The sequence below is a fragment of the Neopelma chrysocephalum genome, unplaced genomic scaffold (genome assembly GCF_003984885.1).
Source record: "Neopelma chrysocephalum unplaced genomic scaffold, ASM398488v2 Primary Assembly neopelma1_24, whole genome shotgun sequence".
NCBI classification, from domain to species: Eukaryota; Metazoa; Chordata; class Aves; order Passeriformes; family Pipridae; genus Neopelma; species Neopelma chrysocephalum.
In genome coordinates this window covers 47,048,354-47,070,597 of record NW_020897693.1, presented here as the reverse complement: position 1 = coordinate 47,070,597, position 22,244 = coordinate 47,048,354, and the positions used below count along the sequence as shown (strand labels likewise).

The following is a 22,244-nucleotide window of genomic DNA, read 5'->3' as shown; positions in this document are numbered from 1 at the left end:
CTGTAAAGCTAAAAAACAGACTAGAAAAGGTGCTACTTGACTTAGAAAACAAATCATATGTCCTTCTCCTTTAAAGGAACATATTACTGATGAAGTCATTTCATGTTCATAAGGTCACTGTTTCTGTTGTCTTTCAGTATCTCATGTCCACACTCAGCTTAAGACTTGGCTTACTAATATGCTTCCATACACGCATAAGAAAGACTCAGTATTGCATGTGAAATTTCCTTTTCACATGACAGAAGTCATAAAAGTATCACATACCCTTGGTAAAAACACTTTCCCTAGAGATCAGCATATAGAAAATTAATCTGAAAACAAAACATCAAGGCTGAGGTTCCTGCCAGTGACCAGACACTCTTGATGCATTAACGCTGTTTTTGTCAGATGCCTCCCAGTGCAGATGGTGCCAGCTGTGCTCGGTGACACTGCTGCTCCCCAGCTAAAAAAGGCTACATGACACCTAATACTGAAACTGTGCTAGAAATTCCTAGCATGCATAGGTCTCAGGGGACTAAGCAAATATGCCTTGCCCAGACCTGAACTGGTTAGTTCAGTATCTGTGGCTCCTGTGTAACCATGGCTGCTCAATGCAACCCAGGAAAAGAATGGCTCACAACAGGTAACCAATTCCCTCCGCTCCTGGTAGGCAACAGAAGGAGGCTAATTGTGCTGTACAGGAAAAAACAAAATCGGGGTGTGTTTCCAGGATGCCCTTAACAAACCTGACTGAACTGGGAAATTCCACTAAGTGGAAGGAATCAGGTTGAAACAGCCTTGAAATACAGTTTGGCTTAAAATAACTGAATTGAAATAGCTGGCAAAAGGAAGTAAAGATGAGGAGGGGAAAAAAAAAAAGAAAAAAAGAGAAAAAAAGAGCTAAACACATCCTCTCCAGTAGTTATTACCACCAAAAAGCCACCTGTTGGAATGTGCTGTTTTGTAGTGGGTTTTTTTGTAAACAAATAATTTGAAAATTGATTTTGCTAACACTTACAGCTCGAGGAAATCAAAGGTATTGCAATCTGTTATTTCAGACAATAATGAAAAACTCCACTCTACATTTTTTCCATTTCTACTCTCATCATTGGCCATTGAGACAGCATGTGTAAAAACTCCAGGCTTACAAATTAACTTACCTCCTGGTAGATTCAATCAGCAATATCAGTACATACAAGAATTGGCTTCACAGTGTCAGAATGCAATATTGTAACCCATATCCCATCAATGGATAAGTAACAATGACTAAGGCAGGCTAAAGTGGTTACTACGTGAGCAGGTCATGGAAAGAAGTACATGCTATAAGGAGAAACGCTGCAGTTGCCAAAACTGAAACTATCCTTATAAGTCACCATTGAGGGTCTCCAGGCTCTGAGCTCCTGAATGTGCTACCCCTTTGAATTTTAGGCATATTTTCTACTAGCAGACATACTACAGTAACATGTAAATGATACTTCCACAGTTGCTTGCTAAATATCTCCTGAGGTTCCCCTAATTGTGGTTAGTATCATGCAAGCTAACACAAATTCCCAGCACCCACATTCCAAGTCAGCTCTGAATACAAAGCAAGGAATTTCAGCTTGGGCTAAGCACCAATGCCAGAGCATCTAGAGGATTTCTAGTTTGATGCTGGCTTGTGGCCAGGTCATTCAGATCACAGAAGAAGAAACTCAGACCTCCTGGCAAAGGAATAATTAGATACATTTTCCTCAGAAGGACAACAGAAACACAGATTTTAAAAAAGTGTATTCAAATGCATTATGCTACGTTTGAATTAAATCACACCAGACTGATCTCACTCATGATTCATATTTTTTTTAAATACCAGCAAGTAGAAAAGAAAGATACATTATCCATGACAGTTTTAAGGTGCTAATCTTGTCCTCCAGTTTGACAGTAGTTCCTCGAACAGGCTTTTTTTTTAGAAGTTAAAAAAATAATTATGGTTATTCTTCAGAGAAAATTTCTATTTTGTTTTCAGTCTTTTCCTTTTTTAAACAAGGTTCTTCGTTTTAACATAGGCTGGGTAATTTCAGTGTTTTAGTGAAGTATCTTACTCTATTAAACACAACACCAGAAGAAAAAAAATCAGAATGGCTTTGTAATGAAGTAAACTCTCTCCCCCCCTTTTTAATTAGACCACCTCACTTCACAAGTGTAAAGGCACAGAACAGAAGCTACTACCATTTCTGTTTAATGGGGAGATTCTAAATTTCTTACCTGTAAATGAAGTATTTTAGATTCATTATTCCGCAGCATTTCCTTCTGTCTTTCAATTTCTATTTCAAAGCTACAAATCTGATTATGTAAAGTTTGTATACTCTTGTTCTTTTCCAAACTTTCATTCTGGAGCAAGGCCACCTGGAAAAAATTCTAGAATTACTCCTGCCAAAGTTTGTTAAAATACCTATAACTTCATTAGTTTAAAACTATCTTAAACACATGAAAGGGATGAGATCCTAATAAAAATCTCTCTCCATATCTTGCAAATAAATAAATAAAACCCAACCTTCTGATAGCTATTTTTGCACTTCCACAGTATGGTACTGGTATAACTTCGGCTTATGAAAGTGCGGATAGGACATAAAAACACCAAAAGAACTTGTGTCTAAACGTAAAATTTTCTTTATGTTATTTAATAGCTTGGTTTCCTGGTCTCCACCAACTGACTTGGGAGTTGCTTGGAGTTTGGAAGAAACAACCTAATTCGCTCTAGATCAGTGTTAAGAACTCGACTCCTGCACAGAAGGGACACCAGAAAGAAGCTGAGCACCTGAAAAGATAGTTGGGTAGGGAACATTAATCTTCCCACCTACTCCCATCTATCCTGATCTACAGCAAATTTTAAGGAAAAACCTCATCTGCAGGGGATTGGCTTGGTTTAAAAGAATGTGATGGTGATGAAACTCTTGAAATGAGTGAATACAGAAGGGATCCATGCATTGGAAGGAAAATCCAGTGGTGCCTACTAGTAGAAAAGACCAAAGAACTACAGGCTGCAAATTATATTCTCTCTCTGTATTGACATTTTATTAATTTATTCATTAGTGACTCATTCTGTTTTTAAAACGAGCCTTGTTAAAGGAATATCATATAATATATCTCCTTGGGGATGAAAGTAATACAGTAAATATTTTCCGTCACACATATTTTCCATGCTTGTTCATTAATGTGGTTTGGAGAAGGGGGCTGCTTTGTGGTGGTGGGTTGCTTTTTTGAAAAAATCTAATTTGTCCCCAGGCAAGATTATTCAGCAGCAAAAGCATACAAAACAAACACTTGGCACAAGGTGATTTTAGACACGCTCTGACTAGTTCCACAGACAAATCTTTATTTGGATACGAAGCAGCACCATTTTAGATCCAGGAAACTCTCAATCAACGTTTCACATAAGGACCAATTACTTGGATCCTTCATGTTCTCAAAAGATCTACACCATGGCCCCTGACAGAGGTGCTAGTTTGAGGTCAAGCCATCTTTACCTCTGATGCGGGTGCCACTGCAGAATTCCATCACTCTACCCTCTAATCAGACATGGCCTTCAAATCTCTTATGTGTCACTGCATTCCTAGCAGAATCTAACCTGTTAGAAAAGGTAAATAATTTCAATCTCTAAACTAGCCTAAACTAGACAAAGGACTGTTAAAGTCCACAGGCATTCAGCAGGTTCATCAGACAAGGGCCCAAAAATACAGAGATACCATAACATATGTGTGGGTATCTACTTTCCAGTATAGTACAGTATGTGTGCACATACACACATTGGTTCTGCATTTTATATATGGAAAAGCTGTCAGAAGAAACTCAACAGAAATGAGACAAGGCTAATTTTGCTGTGCAGAAAGAGAAGCAATACTGAGGTTGAAGGAATGCATGCCTAGGTACTAGAGAAGATTTTCAAGAACAAGTTTAATTTTAAGCTAGTACCTCTGCCTCCCAGGTATTTCAGATGTGCTGGGCAGACACTTCATTTTTTTGCATCCTCCATTTCCCTAATGAATCAGAGTTCTTTAGTTAACTGTGATCTTTACATCCCCCTTTTCTCACTCTTTCCTCCCCAGGCCTCCCAATCACAAGGCGGTTATGCTCTGGGTCACCAAGCATTACATTTCCATTTTTATACAAGTTATAAAATGTGGACCTGTCTTGTACTGAGATTTTCCACACAGTTTTACAGAACACAGAAAAGCAGAATTATGTCCTGCAGTGCTTAATCATACAGAACTGTCATTGCTAAGTCAGCAATTGTAGTTTGGTGGTAATTTGTGAATAAAAAAAATATTTAACTCTAAATAGTTTCCTAACTAGAACTTTGGCATAAGTCTGTGGAACTTCAGTTAAAAAAGGGTAAAGGAAACACAGCATCTATTTACAAACTACATCCTTTACTTCCTTGTCATATTTGAAATATTCCTAGGATAAAGATAACAATTCAGTCATTTTTCAAACTAAGCTGTTGCTTATCACTGCTTACTAAAGGAGAATGGAAGAAATCTTATGCCACAAGGAACTATATTAAAGCAGGTCCCATATTTAAGCCTCATATTAAAAAAGAAAAAACAGTTTATACCAGTTTTCATTAAGAATGTGATGAAGCCACAAAATTATGTTCAACTGATTATTTCCCCAAGACTGTGGCAGTTCAGTCTGCAAGCCTACCCCATCACAGAGTGAACAAAGCACCAAATTTTAATTTGCCCCACAAGGTTTTGATTCAAGAGTTAACATCTGACCTTCTCTTACTACTCTTTGCCAACAGCACCATTCAATACCAAACTCCTGGCTTAGCGCAAGCTTTGCAGCTCTGAAGACTTTGCATACTCCACATGAACTGTTAAAGAACATGGTGACTGGGAGAAGGCAACTTCTCCTTTCCCCTCCACACATATCACAGAATACCCCAAATGAAATCTTGATCCTAGAGAACCCAACAAGACTTCCACTGACTTCAGCAGGGCTAAGATTTCTGAGGTACTGATCAGCTAAGTTAACTTTGCACTGTTGTTCTTCAGTGCATTGATTAATTTTTTCCTCAAAGAAGAGCACAGCAATGCAGTTACAAATCATTTTGTTACCCTACCCCACAATAAAGTCACTGACATATGACATGTGGTTAGCTATTCTGGTAACTTGGCACTGTCTTGGGATTTCCAGTGATTCAACTCTTTAATATGAATAGGAAGAAGTCTACAAAGCAGGAAGTGAAAAAAAAAATGGACATACAATGGTAAGCAGTTATGTCCTAAATGAAAATTAAAAAAAAAATATCAAACATAAAAGAGTATTAAAGTGTATATTCTCTTTGCTCTGTAAGAGACAAACATAGAACTGCTGGGCATTTTTTGAATGACAAAGCACCTCTCAGGACACTAACAAAAGACAGAACATGATCTATTCTGGAAGTCACAGGGAACATGGGTTTTTTCCTATGATGTAAAATAAATTGTATAATTTTAATCAGACTAATGAAAAACGAACTAAGGATATGAATCTGTATCTGTTAAAACTGAAAAATGTACAGTTCCTACATTAACAAAGTTTCACATGCAAAAGCAAACTTAATATTATGGATCGTCAAACAAAGACCTACCTACACACATAGGAAAATTCTATCTGAAAAAACCCTACATTAGACCTCTCCCAGGTTCAGTGGTTTCCTTAAGAGTTCAATTTCCTTCAAGTTGAAAAACAAGCAGTTCAGGGACAAACATGCTGGGGACAAAAAACCGTATTATGTTGTTCTAGTTAACTCCTGCTTTAAAACTACACTTCCTGTGGTGGCAGGACCTTGCTGGAGACCCACACAGAGAGATCACTGTAGCCAGAGAAGGCAATAAGCTTTCTAGACAAGAGTTTGCTGAACTCCAGCTTGTGGTCTGCTGTGAGATGACAGAAATTCTCAAGCCACACATATCCTAACTGCCACTGAGCTTACACTGGAATTGCTACCTATTCAACTCATTCCAGAAAAGTCTGAAGGGGCTCCTGACTCTTCTGCCTGCATTAGTAAAATGGTTTGGTAATTCTGGGATCTTTTTTCCCCCCTAAAAATACAGAAACATTATTTTAATGTCTATGTCAAATTTTTTCGAAAAGATTTAAGAAACCTGTGATCTGTTCTGAACTTTTGTATTTTTAAGTCAAAGCCTTGAATTTTATTTGCAGAACAGGTGGTGAAGTCATCCAAATTATTCACAAGATCGTAGCTGAGACTGACTGATATGACTCCCAGCATCTCCCAAATCCCAAACAATTTAAAACCAGGAGTCCCAAGGAAGCACTGCAACATGAACTTCATTCTGGTCTAGCACTAAAGCAGACATCATCATGCCCATGAGATACAATGTGTTTAATTAACCTTTGCAGGTCATTAAGTTTGGAGAGCAAGAACAAAAATAAATGAAATAACCAGTTTATTACATACTTCTAATAATGTTATTTCTGGAAGGATGCTGAGGTAGCAAAAATACAGCTCATAGTACTGCCATAGCTTTCTGGACCCTCCATTTTGTAAGAAAGCAGCACGGAGAGGAAATTTAATACTGGACTGTTTATCAATGTGATGAAAAGAGTTTTAATTAAGTTACCAATGAGGAAAATTGTACATGGAGTTGCGAAGCCAAGTTTCTCACAGCATTTTATTATATAATAAAAGGTACCAGATGCCAAATGGTTTGATAGCTTTGGGAGCCTACTAGTGCTTTAGCTGTACTGCTGAACAGCTGCGAAACAGAAAAAGAGCCCTTCTTCCAGTGCTTTTATATGATTCAAAGAAGTCAATGAAAATTAGAAGTGAGTAGAAGATATACCTTATTTTCTAGAGCATTGCTCCACTCTTTCAATAAGTTAACATGCTGCACTGCTGAGCTGGCTTCATGTGCTTTAATTTGTTGGTTTGTTCCCTGTGACAACAAAGAATTTATACATTTTAGCCAATTCCAGTTCTTTTAAACCTACAAAGAAAGAGTATATCAAGACATCGAACCAACACTACATACTTTGGTTCACTAGTGCATGTTGCAGAACTGTAGAGAGAAGGGAAATCTATTTGGGAACTTACAAAAGTCAGGAATACATTTCATATAGCAAGTGTTTTATACAACTGCCATGTATTTCCATCCAGTGTGCTTGATAACTCAGAGACAATAAAGATGAATGAGAGTTACAAAATGAATTGTATTTTAGAGTCTTCTGTGTAGCTTTGAACTAAATAAAGCACAATAAAACCCCTGAGTCATATAAAATCTAAAACGTCCAATTCCATTAACTGTAATTTAAAACTTCTGTTCTGTTTCATGAACAGCTTCATAAGCACTACATTTTCCCCTCAGATGAGTATTGAAGACAAATATTTAAGATAAATTTATCATCACTGGAAACTCCCAGCTTTATAAGCTATGTTGAGAGTTATTACAATGCCTAGTTTGTCATCTCAAGATGTTACCAAGATTGTTCTAAGATATTCAGATATGCTGCCTCTGCACAACCTTATAAATGCTGTTACAAATAACCACTATATAAAAAGTTTACAGAACACACATAGATTATATACAGAGTACATAAGATGCAGACCATATTGCTTCATTTGTATCGTGCTGCATTACACCTACTTCAGTAAGTGCTTTGCAATGCAGAGTATATTAGCTTTGATGGTAGATATGCTGCAGAAAGGGTTTCTATGATCCTCAAGGTATGTACTCTATATAAAATACTAGAAAATATATATGTGGATATATGTACATATATGCACACATATACATACATAAAATGAATGGCAATACATACGACATAACAGTGGGCAGGGTTAGGCTCTACCACTAAGAGCATTACTGTTAACACTTAAAAAGATGAATGCTCATTGTTTAAGAACCTGGAAATACCTGCAGGAAGTAGTCTATTGAGAAGTGTTGCTCCTTACAGTTCTTGTCTCTTTAAATTCTCGTGGGCTAAGAAATTAATCACACTATCAGATAAACTCCATTTTTTCCTGTCAGCGGTTTCTGAAATGTCCTGTCTAATCTCTTTGTTATATAAGCATTGAAATTCCCCAAGATACATGGTAAGGGAAGGAGAATATTGGAACAGACTGGAATAATAATACTGGAACTAAACTCTGAGGTTTGGCTTTTTTTTTTTTTTTTTAATATTGCAGGGATTGCCAGGATTAAAATCTAAGACTTTTTTTAAAAAATAAATTTCATGCTTTGATTATACACCTGTGTGCACACAGACATATTAATGCACATAAAAATACATGTTTTAAGTGTGCTAACCTATGTTTAACCTTAATAAAAATATTAAGACACACAAATGAGAGAAAATATAAACATACTTATCTCAAGAAAATGCTTTCATAGAAACAACTGAAATTATTAGTCTATCTTCTGAAGAACTAAAGAGAGTTTCCTCTTATCCTAAGTTAACAAGTTCTTCAAATGCATCATCTTCCTATTTCAACAAGATATACCTAATAACTGAACTCCAAAAACCACTGCAGGAATATGTGGGCTTTTCATGTTGTTTATTTTTAAAATGCAAAACCAAACATTTGCTGTATAATCACTTGGTGCAACTGGATGACTTTTTCTTAACCAAAACTACAGAAGTCCAGAACTTGCATGTCAAATAATTAGGTTCTATTTGCAGACTTTCATCAATTGGGAAGTATAATTGTTATATACTGACCTGAAAAGTGCAGCCATAACGCTTAAAACTACAGGTACTTGGGGCATTAATACATTCTGACAAATGTGCATTCAACTGCAATAGGAAAAAAATGTGAGTTTTGGCAAAAAGACTTTTGCATGATAATGCTCAAAACATAAAGGGCAGAGGTTATCAGGTTTGTATTGTGTGCCGTTTGCAGAACATACAATACACATGTGTATATTTTCTCCAGTCTGATCTCAAATGCAAATTCTCTCTATACACATATGTAAACCACACGCACATGCCAATACAGTATACAGTGTGATACATTTAAAATACAGTGAAACTTCTGCTAAAGACTATTTCAATAGGCAACCCATTTGGAAAAAAAAACCAAACAAAAAGAACACACTACAATTATTTGATTTCATTTGACTTTAGTGAATGACTAATCTTTTCTCAACAAGTGAGGTTTTTTTTACTGGTGCTCTGAGCAAGTCTTAAGATCAGTTTCACTGTAGTAAAGTACATTTTTTTTTCTAATCCTAATTTCATGAGGAACCAACTTTTCAAAACATAACATGCAATTCTCGGTGCCTAAATTTAACAGTTAAATTACACGAAAAAAAGACTAAACAAGTACTGCATGAAACAGACAAAGAGTTTTAGAATAGGTACAGTTAAATAACTTTTAAAAAATGCAGTACACAGGATTAAAACTAATTAGTAAAATGCCTGCATTTTTCACAGATTGAGATTTAGTCCAATATCTTGGGTTATTATGAGCACAGACCACTTTTCATTTAAAAATAAACCAATTCACAGAAGCATATACATATATACAGACAGCAGCCATTGCAGCACAGAGGGCAGCAGCTGGATGCAAACTGCCTAAAAGTTGGAGCAGAGAGACATTTTTGGAAAGGACAGTGCAACAGACACTCTCTTCAAAAATAGGGTCTGCAGTTCGTATTTCCCACAAAGCAGACAGGAGCTAGAGCCTTGCTCCTCAGCTGGCATCACTGTTTTGGGTTTCAAAGTCTCATTTGAAATTCCCACACCTTAAGCCCCACGTGACTCAGCTCATCCACCTCCCTGGAAAGAAGTGGTGAATCAACACTGCTTTGAACATGTAGCTCTGGAACAGACAGGACAGTCTTTAAAATCTGATACTGAGATGCCATCGGTCACTCATCTCTGATATGCACCTGTTATCCTCTAAACACTATCCATAGAAATTCACACTATAGTTTCAAAAGACATGTAGTTTAAAAAAAAAAGAGAGAACAAAAAGAAAGAAACGTGTGGTCTAACAGGTTTTGCAAGAATGCCACACTTTCCAACTCCTCAAAACTATAAGTCTGCCACAGAGTTATGAATTAAACATGAAAATTGTCTTTTATTCTACAGTAAGATATTTGCTTGTACACTACAGAATTTTCTCAAACTGTTAGGCAGGCATTTTCCCATTTTCTGCATTAGATTCATTGTCCCTAACCATGCAGTTAAGTAATATATACATTTTCACAGTATCAGAAAAAAATTAAGCAACATACAGCAACAGATGATGCAGGGCAAATAGCTGTTTAAAGTTCTGTTTCTACCTACAGTCTCAGAACCCCATTCTAACTGTGTGTGTAACAACCCAGGCTTTAAGGGGTAGGTTCTTACAAGCACTCAGATACACCTCTCCTCAAAGTAACTGCAGAAGTCAAGGTTTAAGAATATGCTAAAGTGCTCCAGAACCAGGATCTAAACTTGGAAGTAAGCACTGGGAGGACTGGTCAGTATGCATATTTTCTCTTTTCTTAGAAGCTCCATTTCTCTTAATAAATACAGGATCTATCATATATTTTGTATTTCATTATCTTGGAAGAGAAGACTGCATTTGACTTTGGCAGGAGCCTTATGTGCCTTCTGCACTATGCCACAATTAATAATTTACAAGTGCAAGTGAAAAATGGTATGAATCTAACTCAGGAAGTAAGTAGTAGAGAAAAGAGAAAAGCTCATCCTTAGATCAGAAACTTTATTTTCCTTAAGTGCGCCTTACAGAGTGATGAAGACTTCAATAAGCTCTTCCCTATCTTTGGTAAGTTCGTTCTATTTTTAGGAAAAAAATTAAGTACATCAATTTCGACAAATGCTACTTCTATCTTTTCACGTACAAAAACACGGATCTCTTCAAACAAGCCAGGTTTTAATCTGGTCTACATATTATTGCAAGGTTCTATACATTAAGAGAAATTTTTATGCATTCTTGCATCTGCTGTTGGAGTATTGAACTCATATTAACGTTTGTCTTATACTGTTTCTTTAAGTATCAGTTACTTTTTTTCCCCCAGATTTAACAGATTTAAACAAAATTTAAGTTTTTCAACGAAATTACACACTTCTATGATTTTTCTAGTCTTTACTAACTCTTGTCAATGTGCACTGAATTTTAGTTCTCTATCTTTATTTTAATATAAGCTAACTACCCCAAGATGCTGCTCTATAGTGCTAAAATGAGGGAAGGGCAGGGGGAGAGCTAGTAAAAATGAAAGCAGGAAAGACATGCGCTAATCTTGGGCAAGCCAAGTGTAATAATGACTCAAAACTAAGAAACTGTTTATTTTTAAATAGTTTTTCAAGAAATCATTAAAAATATTTGAGCGTTATCACACTTAACTGTGTGGTAGAAAAAGCTTTTCTTTAGATCTCACATTTTAATAAGGAAATGGCTTCTGGCAAAATTCTTGCGAGATCTTACTACAAAAATTATTTAATTTTTCAGCACGACATTGGGTATGACTTCTTACCTCGCTCCTCATGAGTGTTTTAACACTACATTTATGAGGACATGAAACCATGACACACGGGCAGTCTGTATCTTCATGTTTCTACAAAGGAAAAAGGAAACAAACCACACATCAGCTTTTACTGTTTAATTAAGAGAGGACTTAGTCGCAAAGAAAAGCATTCTACAATAATTAAAAAGTCCCACAATATTTTTTTGAATGTTTATCCCAACTGGGCTAGACAGAACTGCAATTGCTCAAACATAAGTTTATACTTTTGATAGAGGTGTTGACATTCTGAAATGAAAACAAAGGTTTCCTTGTGTTTTACCATGCAAAGCAAATCTATTAGCTTACAATTTTATTGGTTTTATTTTGCACAATGAAACAGTAATAAGAGTCAAGTTTTCTTCCCCAAGAACTACTCACAAAAATGGGCATCTTTAAGAGCAAGCAGAACCACTACAAATTTTCCCCTTTTAGTAAGAGTATACAGTGCATGGAACTTCAGAAATGTACATATACCCAAAGTTCAAAGAGATTCTGAAACTTTATAATGATTCTGGGCAGGCATTTTAATCTGAACCCAGATGATGACAGATACTTCAGCATGGCTGTCAAACCCTATCACCATAGGGAGGGAAGAAAGTCAGGCCCAAGATAATAATTTACATTTCCTCTCAGTTTTCTCAACAAAATGAAAAATTCGTTTCTCGTCAAGTGACACATCCCATTCAACTTGAAACACAATGTTTCATTTCTGGTACCTAAGAACAGCAAAGGAAACAAAGGTCTAGATTTATAAGCCTGTTAGAAAAGGAAGAACAAATTGCATGCCCTTTTTGCCCAGTAACGATGTCTATTTTTTTGAAACAAAACCAAGATATAAAGGAGATCTAAGCTCCAAGATGTGAAAGACCTTGGTTCAGAACTCTGGCATAAGTCTGCCAGTATTTGAAAATACTACCTCCTTGCTTTTAAAACACACCATCAGGCGTGCTGTTCTGACACAAGTCTGTCCTGCCATCCTCCCCATCCGCATGCACTCACTCATTCTGTGTAGCACATGCAGACAGTCACAGCGACAGAGAGCAAGGAACCCTCAGCTGTTCCATAGCCAGAGAGCCAGGACAGCCTCCCAAAGCACAGGGGTGAGGAGCTACCTTCATTCCCTCCCCACTAGGATACCCAGCCAGGAGCGATGCCAGTGCCTCTCCTCAGAACACCCTCTGTCAGGGTGACAGTGGTACTCTTCTGATGAGCAGAGGCCCAAAGGACCACTCCTGCTCAGGGTCAAGAGCTGGACCTGGGCCCCCTCATTCTGAACACATCCATAACTGTGCTGAAGGGAGACATCAGACAGAACCACATGGCTCTAAGAGTCTAGTGCCTGCAAGCTTCTTTAATGATTTATCAACTACAAAACCAGAAAAGTAATACTCCCTTCTAACATTAGTTCCCTAACTCTCTTCTTTAATCTACCCAAACTAACTGACAAAAGCTATGACACTGACTCTTGGTTCATGTTACTTCTCAGCATTCTCTCCAGTTCTCCTCACCCCACATCCCAGTTTCGTCCCACTGAAACTAAGGGAAGCCTTTCCAATGATTTCAGGATATACCAGAGTAATCCCAGTCCAGTGGCAGAATCCTCTTCCTTACTGACCAGCTAAATTTACCCAGTCAAGCACATAAAACCAAATGCCAAATCAAGTACAAACCACAGCTGAAGCCACATGCAGGGCACCCAGCACAAACGAGGGGAAGGCAGGATATTAACACAGCTCCCCAGAAAAGCCAGTGCGACATTAGAAACATGTCTGGCTCCAGCACAGTGACAAGGGAGCAAGATGACAATGTCTTGTGTCTTCCCCAGTGGCTGTCCCAGTAGGCAAGGTTGTATTTCAGGCCACTGAGCTGAGTCCACATTGCCTTGGCAGGGTCTGCCTGGCACAGCTATTGTGTGGCCAGGCTGGCAGCGAGGAGCCAAGGCACTAAGCAGTGCTGTCCTTCCACATCCGTATCATACTATTACTGCTTAAGTATCAATTTTATAGGAGAAGAACTTCCAAGTAGTTTTGTGGATCATACACAGAAAAATATAGTAATCCAGGCACCTTTCAGGCTACTGATTTCCATTTTAACAATGTGCCAATTCATCTGTCAGGAGTTGTAGGATGGAAAAGGCAGGTTTGTGACAAAAAAACCCACAACTTTTTAGATGGTTTAAACAAAAGACATTAAGAAGCTAACTCAACCGAGTGACCGTGCAGGCAAGACAAATGCAATCTAAGAAAGTTCTAGTAACATTGTTAACTTGCTGGAGTCTGCCTCCAACAATGGGGATTTCCTACCCCATGGGTCATGGGATTCTATGAAGCCACGGACCACATGTTCTCCAGTAAAATTATTTTGTTTCCATTTGCATACCTTTCTTCTCAGTCTGCTCCCTCTATCTCCATTTTCAGTTCAAGTCACCGAGGCCAGCTTCAGTCATTATTACAGTAGAGAAAATTTTAGGCTACAGAAGCTAGAGATGAACTCAAGTACATCTCTAAAAATCCAGTTTTGTCAACTAGGTGATGAAACTCAAATAAGAAGTCAAAAGAAGCCTTCCAGTACCTAAAGGGGCCTACAGAAAGCCAGAGAGGGACTTTTTACAAGGGCAGGTACTGATAGAACATGGGGGAAGGGCTTTAAGCAGAAAGAGGGCAGGTGTAAATTCGATATTAGGAAGAAGGTCTAGACTGGGACGGCAGTGAGGCAATGGAACAGGTTTTCCACAGAAGTTGTGAATGCTCAATCCCTAAAAGTGTCTAAGGCCACACTGGATGGGGCTTTGAGCAACCTGGTCTAATGTAAAGTGTCCCTGCCCATGGCACAGGGGCTGGAACTACATGATCTTTATGGTCCCTCCCAGCCCAAGTCATTGTGTGATTTTAAGATTCAAATGGACAGTTTCATTAAGCTTCTGATTCTTATTACTAAAATACAACAAGGTGACATTTTATCAGGCCCCAGCAAATAAACCCATCTGCATTTCTATAACCACTGAACTTTTAAAAATCTAGACAAAACAAAAATCAAAAATAGCAGCCAATTGCTAATCATCTAATTGCAGAGCTTTCTGCACCCTTAAAGCAGCATAGAAGCAAAACTGTCCTCCTTTTATGCACTGCACCATATAGGCCAATAAGAACATGTAACACTGCTTGGAAATGTTCTGATTTACAAATGTATATTTGTTTAGAAATTTTAAGGGTAGGTAAATGGTGGTACCAAATTAAATACAACAAACAGTGACATCTCAACATCAAACTACATTGTTAGCAAACCACTTTGGCTTTCTGCATCAACCAGTCCTATAAGCTCTTAAAGCAGCTCAGAATTTCACTTAAGATTCTGGAGAACAATTACTTTATTTACAAACACTCTTTTCTGTACTTCAGAGTAATATGCCACTCTTGTTTACAATATGAATGTCTGTTTCTCTGTGAATTAAAAATCTTACAGCCTAAAACTTGCCTCAACCTCTCAGTATCTTGAAAGCTACCACTAGTTCAAAGATTTCATAAGTGTTACATCCATCAACATCTGATAAAAGGGAAAGCTCTTAAACTAAAACAAAGTTCTATGCTCCTCAAAGTATAAGGATTTCAGACTCTCAAAAATTTAATTACATTACTCTTATAAAAAGAACTGCCTACAAGGAACCTGTGAGCATGTTTCTAAGATATGGAAAACCAGTTTGTAGACATATTTAATACTCACTGATTTTGTCTGTTACAACACTACACATTTTTTAATATCACTCTTTGCCTCACATCAATTCCCAACCCTAATGATAATTCTGGAAGAACAACATGATCTAACTAAATAAACTTTCACCTCCATATCAGAATGTGCCAGAATAAACACAGTGCAAGTTTAATTTTTTCTGTGTATTTTCACATCTCAGCCACCTTAATCTAGGTTGTGCTCAATTATTAAAGTACCAGCCCCTGCAAGGATGCACTCAAATAACTGAAAGCCAAATCTAAATCAGAACTTGGAGAGATTCTACCTATGCCTTTTTGTAACAACATCTCTGAGCAAAGAACACTTCTCATCATTGTGAGACTTCGTCTAACAAACAATACACAAGAACAAAAATGAAATTTTCATCACTCTTACTATACTAAGAAGGTCTGAGATCCAATACCATCAAACTATGGAAACAATGGAGATAGAATTTTTAAGAAGTGTTAAAATTATAGCAGGATAGATTCAGCATAATACCTTTCAATGTGAAATGCCACAAACAGTCTAGTTACAATTCTATGTGTAAAGTAAGCATGACTTTCACAGCCTCTGCTCTATAATTCTCACAATATGCTGCTTATCAGACAACCTACTCTGATGTCAAGAACAGCAGCAACTCATCCTAGGCCTGTCATGTACCGCTACTGGTTATGCCAAGACACAATTTGTTTTTACATTGTTTCTTCCCTTCCTCTCATAACAGATCACACAGTACTCAAGAAGGATTAGGCAGAAAAATGCTATTTCTCCTGTCAGTTGCAATGCTTATGCTTTTCCTGCATCTACTACTGCATCTAACTACCTGTTATCATGGTAGTTGCATTTTTTATCTAATTTTAAAAAAACTAAAATGCATAGCAAAATTGACTTCAGTATCAATATTAGGCAGAGGATATGATTTTTTTAAAATGCAGTATCTGAACATCAGAATTAAGGAAGTGCTTCCTAGTCAATGCAGGTTTTTTCCCCACAGGAAAAAAAAATGTATTTTGAAAGTCAGTCTATTTTCTCTTTTAACTTATTAATCCTGGCTGAGAGGCCAAAGTTGTTTTGGCAGCTACAGAGAGGGGCAAGAAGAGTTATTATTCCACATTAATGTAGGGAATCTTGATCTATATACACAAGAAAATACTGCACCTGCAACATAATCATTGGGACTTGGCTTTTACAGTATTTACAGGTTGTCTCCCGATATTTACAGGTCTTCTCTACATGGTCCGGCAAGTCTTTTCTCAGTATTTTTTCTTTGCAATCAGCACGAGGACACGGGAGTTCTTCAAACTGACAATCAGTTCTCAAATGCATCTGAAAGGTAAAAAAAAAAAAAGTCAATCCAACTAAGTTTTGCACATGTCTATCCTTTGAAGATATCCAACATTAAACAATTAAAGTAAGTGAAGTTATTTCGTGCAAACACTAACAAATCTACACAGGAACACATTTCTGACTGTATAGTCCCTTTACTTAGACAGCAGATTTCACTCTATTTGAGAGGTACATGAGCTACTTCTACACTAAAAGCATTCTAACACAGTCCAAAACTCCACACAGGCTATTTAAACAAAAGGTAAGCTTTCTTTTTCAAGGTATATTATTCCACATAAACACAGATACTGCTTTAAGTGGTTTAGGTACCTGAGCTTGCTCATTCAAAGGAAAAACCTACCCATCTCCCTGCAAACTGGTGTGTAGCCCTACCTTACACCTGTTAAATTACCGGATTACTGCTATGTCATGCCTTCACAGAAAAAAGCCACCAGTTACTTTGCACAAGTCTGGAGAAGCCAAAGGTTTAATTTCACACATGAACCACCACTTCCATGAGAGGATTAAGACTGGTAAATAAAAATAAAACCACACCAAAACAGAAATCATATTTCTCACATTTGTAAAGTACACATTAAGATCCTTCACAATTTTAGTTCTCCCTCTAGTTCTCGTTTACATTTCCAAGCCTCAATGTCATGCAATCACATGATTTTTTACAATTCCTTACACCTCATCAAAAAACCAAAGTTTCAAAGCAGTTTAACTCTATCACGACATTTATAAATTAAATTAACCACTAGCATGAGCAAGTCAACAAATTGACTGGGGTTTTAATTTGCAAGGTTTTTCCCCTTATTCTTTAACTCAAAAGGAAGCTTACGATTTTTAGATTAACTTACCAGTAATTGACCCAAAGATAGTTGTTCCTTACAGCCCTTGTTTTCATTTCTGCAGTATATCTGAAGGGCAAGTAGTTCTCTCCTGCAACAATTATCCTTAAATACCTGAAAAATCAAAAATCACTTTATTGTAGAAACTGAGAACCACTCAAGAATACACAAATTCAAAAAAAGTAGAGGCCGTGCAATTTGGCTACAGCAGTGTCATTTAATTCCAACTTTATGTGCCAGAAATAAAATCCTGCCATTCAATTTCTCTTGAATGTGCACAGCGGTGAGGTTCCCCCACTATGAAGCAGCCCAGTGAAACAGAATATTTTTTACAGGTACTCTACCACTGTTTCAGTTTTACTGTAAATGCAATAAAGGGAAAGGTACAAGAAAGGACTAAATTTGTTGCTATTTGCTCGCCAATAACAGGCCTGCATAAGCTAGAACTCTCTACATTGTTTGGGAAACTGCTGTATTGGGCACAATTCCATAAGACAAAAGAGACTCAAAGCGCAGTGGTTCAGAGGGCAAGGATTTCAGGGAAGGTGGTTCCAAAATGACTAGAGTGTTTAGCTGGAACACTTGCTTACACTTCATTAGTAACACATAATTACAGATATTTTCTAAGGTCTTGGACTGGAGGAGGTTTATTATTTCACAGCTAAGCAGGCTTTAACTATCTCTCAATTTTCATGTTTCTAAGCACTTTCAGCATCTTTTGCCTACAATTAAACAAAGTTACAAATAGAGATCTTGGGGTTTGGATTTTACACCTTTTATGGGTGACACCTCATAAAAGACACAATAACTGCACTCTCAAGAAGCCCCATTGCTAAAGGCAGGAACTAGAGAGAGAGAAGGACTGAAGACCACTACTACTATTTTAAAGTCCAAAAACAAAAAAATAAAAACTTCCAGTTATTTTTCAACTGCTTTTATGGCTATTAAAAAACACCATTAAGAATCAAGCCCAATCTACGACTGCTCTGACAAATGGAGTTCTGTGATACTGTGTACACTGCAGCGCCACTGTAATTATAGAAAAGTTCTGCATGCTAACATTTAACCAAGAATTATGATCAGATCTGTCCACAGTGACTATGAATCTATCCCCAGTATCAGAGAAGGAGGAAACATTGCAATCATTCTCATCCGATCTCATCTGACACAGGTCACTGATTTCTATTTACTTTTCAGATGTGTATAGGAAGCTTAATGAATCAACAAATCTCATTTAAGTAATCAATTGCCTATACTGCAATATCTTTTCCAAAGTAATTCACAGGGTTAGTATGCACAGTTTTGCTGACTGAAGTTAAGACAACTTTCAAAGTTTTTCAGTGATTTTGGACTTCAGCATTCTATGGGAAAATTTTCCAGTTCGAAAAACAATGACTTGCACAGTTAGTCTAACAGGTATTTAGTATACACTGGCCTTGTCCTCCTGCTGTTTTAGAGATATTTGAAGTTTCATAAAAAATGTACATATTTATGTATATTGAGAGCTAGAAAGTCAAGACTTAAAAGAACAAATAAAGTAGGCATGATGATTATTGGTCTGAGCTCCTGGAGAGTCCATCCGTGTCAAAACCAAATTACGCTGAGTACTATTTAGAGAACTATTCTGAGTTAAGACAAGGAGAGATTAATGTACCCACTAACCTTTTCTTGAAAATGGTTACTAATACAAGTATTCATTTAGGCAAGAAAGGCTACCAACACAAAGAATTTACCAAGCACTTCAGCAATATTGTAAAACCGCATAACCCATTGACTAAGCCAAGAAAAATTTTCTCTACCCTTAACCTTTCAAAGGCAACAAAAAGTTTTGCTGTGAAAAACAGAGAAGAGAATATCACTGAAATAACTTATTCATACAAAAAGAATCCGATTCTGTTACCCCTACTGTAACTCTACACTGTCCTAATTCCAGTGTGGTTCACTGAACACCACATTGTAAAAGAGATGAGTTCAAAGAGTAGACACTGATCTGGAGCCAAATCAGGAGCAGTGTTCATCTAGACCTGTCACATCTCTGCATCTACAGGAGATGGAATATTTCTTATCATCCTCCTGGTTGATGGGAAGACAACTGCAATGTGTTGCTGCAGCTCCCAACTATGAATACAAGACGTGACACCTGTCTGGACCTTTTGGAATGAGGCTGACATGTTGATTTCTACCATGTGGTTAACAGGAATATATGAAAACACATAAAAAATATAAAATACATGGTTTAGGTTTTATAACAAAGCTGTCTTCCTCAGGCAGCTTATTAGGCCTATGAAATAATCACCACAAACCAATAACACATCTTATGTACGCCACACAATTCAACACTCTTGAATAAGAAACAGTTTTAACAATACCTTATCTTTTGCTATGCTTTCTTGACACGCTGTACATTTTGGACTAGAAGAACTGAAAAGAAAACAGAAAAACTATTTTAGCTCGTCTGAATTTTAGTACAAAAATTTCCATTTATGAGGCACTTGGTTATGATTATTCAATATATTTTAAAATCATTGAAAGTGGACATAGTTCATTATAATGAGAAAACATGATGTTATTTCAATAAATTTGAATGCTTGAGTTTTCAGTGGGCAGTATCTGGCATTCCCAAAGAAGTAAGACCACCACAATGTCTCCAGCCAACTGCGCAGTGGTTTTCTTCAAGGTGGCAAAATTCATCCCCTATTTTCCAGCCTGCATCTGATCCACAATTGTCATCACTTCTCAGTCTGTGCAAACAGGCAAAATATTGTCTGTTCAATTATCCAGTCCTACAGCTGTTTCTGGTTCTGACCTGCCAGGTGTTGCCCCTACAATCATAGAATGGATTGGGTTGGAGAAGAACTTGAAGATCATCTAAGTTTCACTCCCCTGCCATGGGCAGGAACACCTTTCATTAGACCAGGTTGCTATGTTCCATTTTAGCTCCTTTTCCCCATGTAAAATGAGCACGGTCAGATCGATCTCCCATGTAAAGCACCGAGACGAAAAGCACTAGGTAAAAGCTAGGTGAATTCTTTCATAAAGCAAGTCATTGACAGGCTAACTAAGTTATGGCTGCTAGCAGCAGTGCAAATCAATGTAAAAGGCTGAAAAAGTTCAATTATGTTATATAATCAGTACGGTTATTTCAAATCATCTCGCTGGCTTCTGCTCCTTGAACTGACCGTTCTGTGTCTCATCATATTTCTGAGCATCTTAACTACCTTGCAGCTTCAATATCTGTAATACTTTTCTCAAGTTAAAAAAAAAAAAGGGGGAAACTAATCTACTTGAGGGCATATAGTGTTTAATACAATGTCATGCTTTCCTTCCTCTTACTGAATTCACTCAAGCATCCCACTTGCTTTTTCAAACTACTGTTGCATACTGAGCAGACATCTTTACTGCTTTATCCACACTAAATCCCAATTCCTCGTCCTCAAACAACCCTGGAACAGAAGCTGCTAGCATATAATTAGTGTGTTTGTGTGTACAGCAGCTTATCAACAGTGAATAAAAAAATTTTGCGCCAAATACAGAAACATAAATCTTTTTTGCTTTCAGTTTTATGGTACACTTTTTATTTCCCAAAAAAAAGGAAACGTAAATTTAATTTCAATAAAGGATTTGTTTGCAACAAGCACTTAAATATCATGAAATAACTCAAAGGCCTTAAGCACATGTCCTTTTCAATAACAGACTGGTTGGAAAGTCAGGAAAGTAAAATCGCACATATTCTCACTGCACTGTAATAAACACATGTGCATGTCTCACAGCAGGGAATGAAAACTGCCCAGATTATAGCAATGCCAGAACTGTTACTGCTTAGATTGTCAAAGATCTGCTCTGTCCACCTGTGCACATCCAAGCATGGCAGTTGTTTGGGTTTTTTGCAGTCACTGTTATTAACCATGTAAGAGTCTTCCAAAAATATGTATTGAGAAAAAAATAACTGCATTTCTTAAACACAAACTACACCTCACTCAACGCTGGATATCAAAAGAAAAGCTGGTGGTTTGGGGTTTTTTTGTTGTTGTTTTAAATTTGACATGCTGTAGCACAAAACCTGCAGGAGTGGATTGGTGAGCTATGGACCCTTTTATTTGCCCAGTAGAGAGACTACTCTTTCTCAAGAGACAGAGTATCATAATATCTTTCATACTCTTTCACCATGCTGCATGGAGTCTTGACTTAGATATCTAAGTATTAGATATCAGATTACACTATTTCCAAGTGACATATAAACCAATATCTAGTGTCACAAAAAGTAAACAGGAGACCACCAAAACTCCCAAGGCCAAATCTTCTCTCTGTTAGCAGTCCAGTATGCAACATCCGTTGAGCAAATCTCTTCTATATTTCTGCTTTCCCAGTAGTAAATGAAAATATTCACTGCTTATTTATCCCAGGAGATTAAAGTTTGCAGAATGACCTCCAACCATTACACCAAGTTTTGAAATCACACTGATGAATACATTTAATACCAATGCAACAAAAGTTCAGAGGCAAAGAAATACACTTCTACTGATGCACAAATACTTCTTAAAAGCTAGATACTTATTGAATGATTGCACTTTTACCTAGACTGGGAAAGACTGCACCTCTCAGCATTCATTTCTACATCATCCACTCACCCACTTTGCACTCTGGTCCAAGCATCTCAGTAACAGAGAAGCCAGTCTTTCTGACCCTCCTGCAAACACACAAGTCCCAGGACAAACAGCTGGAAGGGTTACAGGGAACTGCTCCACAAGCAGTTACATTTATCCAAGGGGTCCCACCACTCAACTCTAAGGCTGGGTCCACAGCCATGTTAGGTCTCATCAGTAAGGAATCTCTGCAAGCTCACTTCTCCACAAAG

At 37.3% G+C, this 22,244-nt stretch overlaps 1 protein-coding gene across 5 annotated transcripts in view; it reads right to left on the bottom strand.

Annotated features, from left to right (window-relative positions):
- The window catches only part of TRAF3 (TNF receptor associated factor 3), a 71,199-nt gene that overhangs the window by 11,856 nt on the left and 37,099 nt on the right, over positions 1-22,244 (bottom strand). For 4 of the 5 annotated variants that reach the window (XM_027674007.1, XM_027674008.1, XM_027674009.1 and 1 more), the window contains 7 exons: positions 19,759-19,810; positions 17,399-17,503; positions 16,368-16,535; positions 11,451-11,531; positions 8,686-8,760; positions 6,810-6,902; positions 2,221-2,361 (listed from right to left, as the gene is read on the bottom strand). In XM_027674007.1, coding sequence (XP_027529808.1) covers positions 2,221-2,361; positions 6,810-6,902; positions 8,686-8,760; positions 11,451-11,531; positions 16,368-16,535; positions 17,399-17,503; positions 19,759-19,810 — 715 coding nt within the window. The remainder of the gene's footprint in view (positions 1-2,220; positions 2,362-6,809; positions 6,903-8,685; positions 8,761-11,450; positions 11,532-16,367; positions 16,536-17,398; positions 17,504-19,758; positions 19,811-22,244) is intronic. The other variant, XM_027674011.1, reaches the window with a different exon arrangement.